This window comes from Phyllostomus discolor, chromosome 9 (genome assembly GCF_004126475.2).
Source record: "Phyllostomus discolor isolate MPI-MPIP mPhyDis1 chromosome 9, mPhyDis1.pri.v3, whole genome shotgun sequence".
NCBI classification, from domain to species: Eukaryota; Metazoa; Chordata; class Mammalia; order Chiroptera; family Phyllostomidae; genus Phyllostomus; species Phyllostomus discolor.
Genome location: NC_040911.2, coordinates 9,949,780 through 9,952,743, shown reverse-complemented (window position 1 = coordinate 9,952,743; position 2,964 = coordinate 9,949,780). Strand labels below are relative to the sequence as shown.

Genomic DNA, 2,964 nt, shown 5'->3' with positions numbered 1-2,964 from the left:
ACTCGTGCTATAGGTTTGGTTTACAAAGTTAGAGTCCTCCATAGTGAGTAATTATACTCCAGTTCAAAAAACAACCAAAAAACAAATAAGCAATGAATAAAGAGCAAGTCACTTCCATTAAAACAGTAAAAGAACTCAGGACTAATTGTGCTGTTCTTTGGAGGTCAGAAGCCGGATCTCAGGGCAGTGCCTCCTTTCCTGGGCATTTCAGCAGGTGCTGGGTCCCTGCTTAAAGGGACAGGAAGACCTCATTCTCTGTTCTGATTAATGACGGTCGGAAAGAGGTTAGTATCAGGGAGTCTAGCTTGACATGTTAACTTGGCTTCTTCAGAACACTGTAATCCTTGTAGCTGCTTTCTCCCCAGGGCCCCCCACCCCAAACTGAAGTACCTGAGTGGAATATTGAACTATTTGCTTGGGAAAATTAATCTCTCTGTCTTTGTGAAACACAGAGTTCTCTGACTCACAATTTCCCCTTTTTTCCAATAGCTTCTTTTTTTTTTTTTTTTTTTTTTGGTCAATAGAAACATCATTTGTACTAGTGCACAGGGAGAATGAACATGTTTTACTAAATTACTTGAACTTCCAGCTGATTTTTAAAAATGAGTAAGCATCTGTTCTTTAATATTTCCCCCCTTCCATGTGAGAATTAAATCTCTATGTTGCAATATTGCACAGTGTAATGTAAGAAACCTTTCATGAGAATATATTTAATGAGGCTGTGATTTCCATGTTACTAAAACAAGCAAAGTAGCAAAGCCTTATGGGTTACAAGAAAGAGACACTGTTAAGCTGTTTAACTAAGAACTTTTCTCTTTTCTATAAATCCACAGTGTTGCCACCCTATCACATGGATTCACATTGAACAGCCAAAGGTGTTTTCATGTAAACACTGTACAACCGAACAGGAGCATGACTTTAAAAATACACAGAGACTGGGCACGTTGTTTTTTCATGTCAGAAATCATGAACTTGAATTTGTACAACAGACCTTCTCAACCTGCACCCTCCACAGAAGAAAGCTGGTGCTGCAGCACAGCGTTCAGGCTCTCTAAGAGTGGAGAAGTCTCTTAGGCACGTTCCTCGTGTCTCCTCTGTCCCCACTTAGTATCTGCTGGACCAGTCACACAGGGCTCCGACAGGATAGCAACAGATGATCTCCTTGAGGGTTTTCCTCAGCTCCTGGCTCCGGAGCGCATAGATCAGGGGGTCGATGATGGAATTGCACATGATCAGGATGAGATACAAGTTAAAGTGAGACATGAAGCACACACAGTATGGATTCTGGGGACAGGAGATGTAGAATATCAAGTGCAGGAAGAACGGGGCCCAGCAGACCACAAAGACCCCGATCAGAATGGTCAGGGTGATGGCCCCCTTCATGTTGGCACCTTGGCGGATGGTGCCCGTGCCCGGGAGGACAGCGATCCTCTTAATGTGAAGCCTGGCCAGGAGAAACATGTGCACGTAGAGGGAGGCCATGAGGGCCAGCATGGTGAAGAACATGCTGATGAGGCAGATGATGACCACACTGCTGTCGGAGTAAATGATGAAGAGGACCCCTGACACGGTGCAAGCTGCCCAGATGCAACTGAGGATGATCCCGACCCGCTTAACCGTCATGATGTTATGGTACTGGAGAGCGTAAAAGATAGTGAAATACCTGTCTACTGCGATGGAAAGCAGGCTGCAAATGGACGCGAGCAAGGAGCTACAGATCACGGAGTCAATGACGTTGTCAATGTTCACGGTGAAACTCTGGGCATCCGTGTCTGTGCTGTTCAGCAGGGTGATGACGATGGTTTCCGACCCGTTGGAAACGCTCACCAGCATGTCAGCCACAGCCAGGCTGCAGATGAAAAAGTACATGGGGGAGTGCAGGTTCTTGTTCTTGGTGATGGCCACAATCACCAGGACATTCTCCAACAAGCTGATGACACCCAGCGTCACGAACACCTCGGGAGACACAAAAAGTTGCTCGTAGCACCCTTCCTCGGAGTAGCCTTTCCCCAGGGGGTCGCTGGCATTGCCGTGCAGCCTGTAGGCGCTGTGGTTCCAGAAGTGGTGAGAAGTGTACCTCCCGTGGCGATGAGTCGAGTTCATCCTGGGTCAGTGGGTCCGAATCCCCTCTGAATGGTGGGGTCAGGTAGCCTGCGTGATTTCCTGCAGGTCTTCCTCAGTCCCTTACGAGGCTGAGAGGGCCATGCCGGTTGTGAGTAGAGGTCACGTGCTCCGAAGCTTGAAATGCAAGTTTCAGTCTCTTTCAGGTACTGCTGTGACCACCATCCCTTTAAAATCTTTGGCTTCCAAATGCTTATTCTCAGTCAAAAGAGCCTGCTGTTTGCCGTTTTTGTTCTCACTTGCACTTTAGCTCTAGTCTTAGGCATTCAGGTCTTTTGAAAAGGATTTTCCTAGGAGCTGCTGTGCCATTGGGAGACGAGCCGAGCGCACATGCCCACATCGGCTGCTTCTCCGAGGCTCCCGCCAGAAGCATTGCTCGGAGTGTTAGTAGCTGCTGCTGATTTTATGGTGTGTGGAGGGGAAAATAACTGTTCGGAGTGGCTCCTCCTCTTGCTTCCTTCTGACCAATCCACGCTCCGCGGAAGACTGAGACACTGACGGTGTTCAGAGGCACAAGTGCAGGGCAACACCGAGGCAGAGGCAGAGGCTGCGCGATCGGTAAGCCAGCAGGATGCGAGGGGACGGGTTTCCCTCTGCAAGTTTTCAAGGAAAGCAACTTGGTCCCTAGAGGACATCCTTTAATTTCAGAACAAGCCGTCTAGAGGCACCTAGGTTTATTCCTGCTTTAAAAGATAAACGTGTGTGTGTGTTTGTGTGTGTGTGTGTGTGTGTTGTTTTTGCCCAGCATATAGAATTTATTTTCTCTCTAAATTTCTTTGAATTAAGAAGCCAGGCAGTAATGCTTCAGTGTAAAATGCCTGAAATAGAGAGAGTACTTGATAA

General features: G+C 47.3%; 1 protein-coding gene across 1 annotated transcript; it reads right to left on the bottom strand.

Moving 5' to 3' along the window:
• Positions 1-524: 524 nt before the first annotated feature.
• Positions 525-2,553, bottom strand: MC4R (melanocortin 4 receptor). The gene has a single exon (XM_028524731.2). It carries the CDS (start codon positions 2,101-2,103, stop codon positions 1,105-1,107), a length of 999 nt encoding a protein of 332 aa, XP_028380532.1. The 5' UTR covers positions 2,104-2,553; the 3' UTR covers positions 525-1,104.
• Between the last annotated feature and the right edge of the window lie 411 nt (positions 2,554-2,964).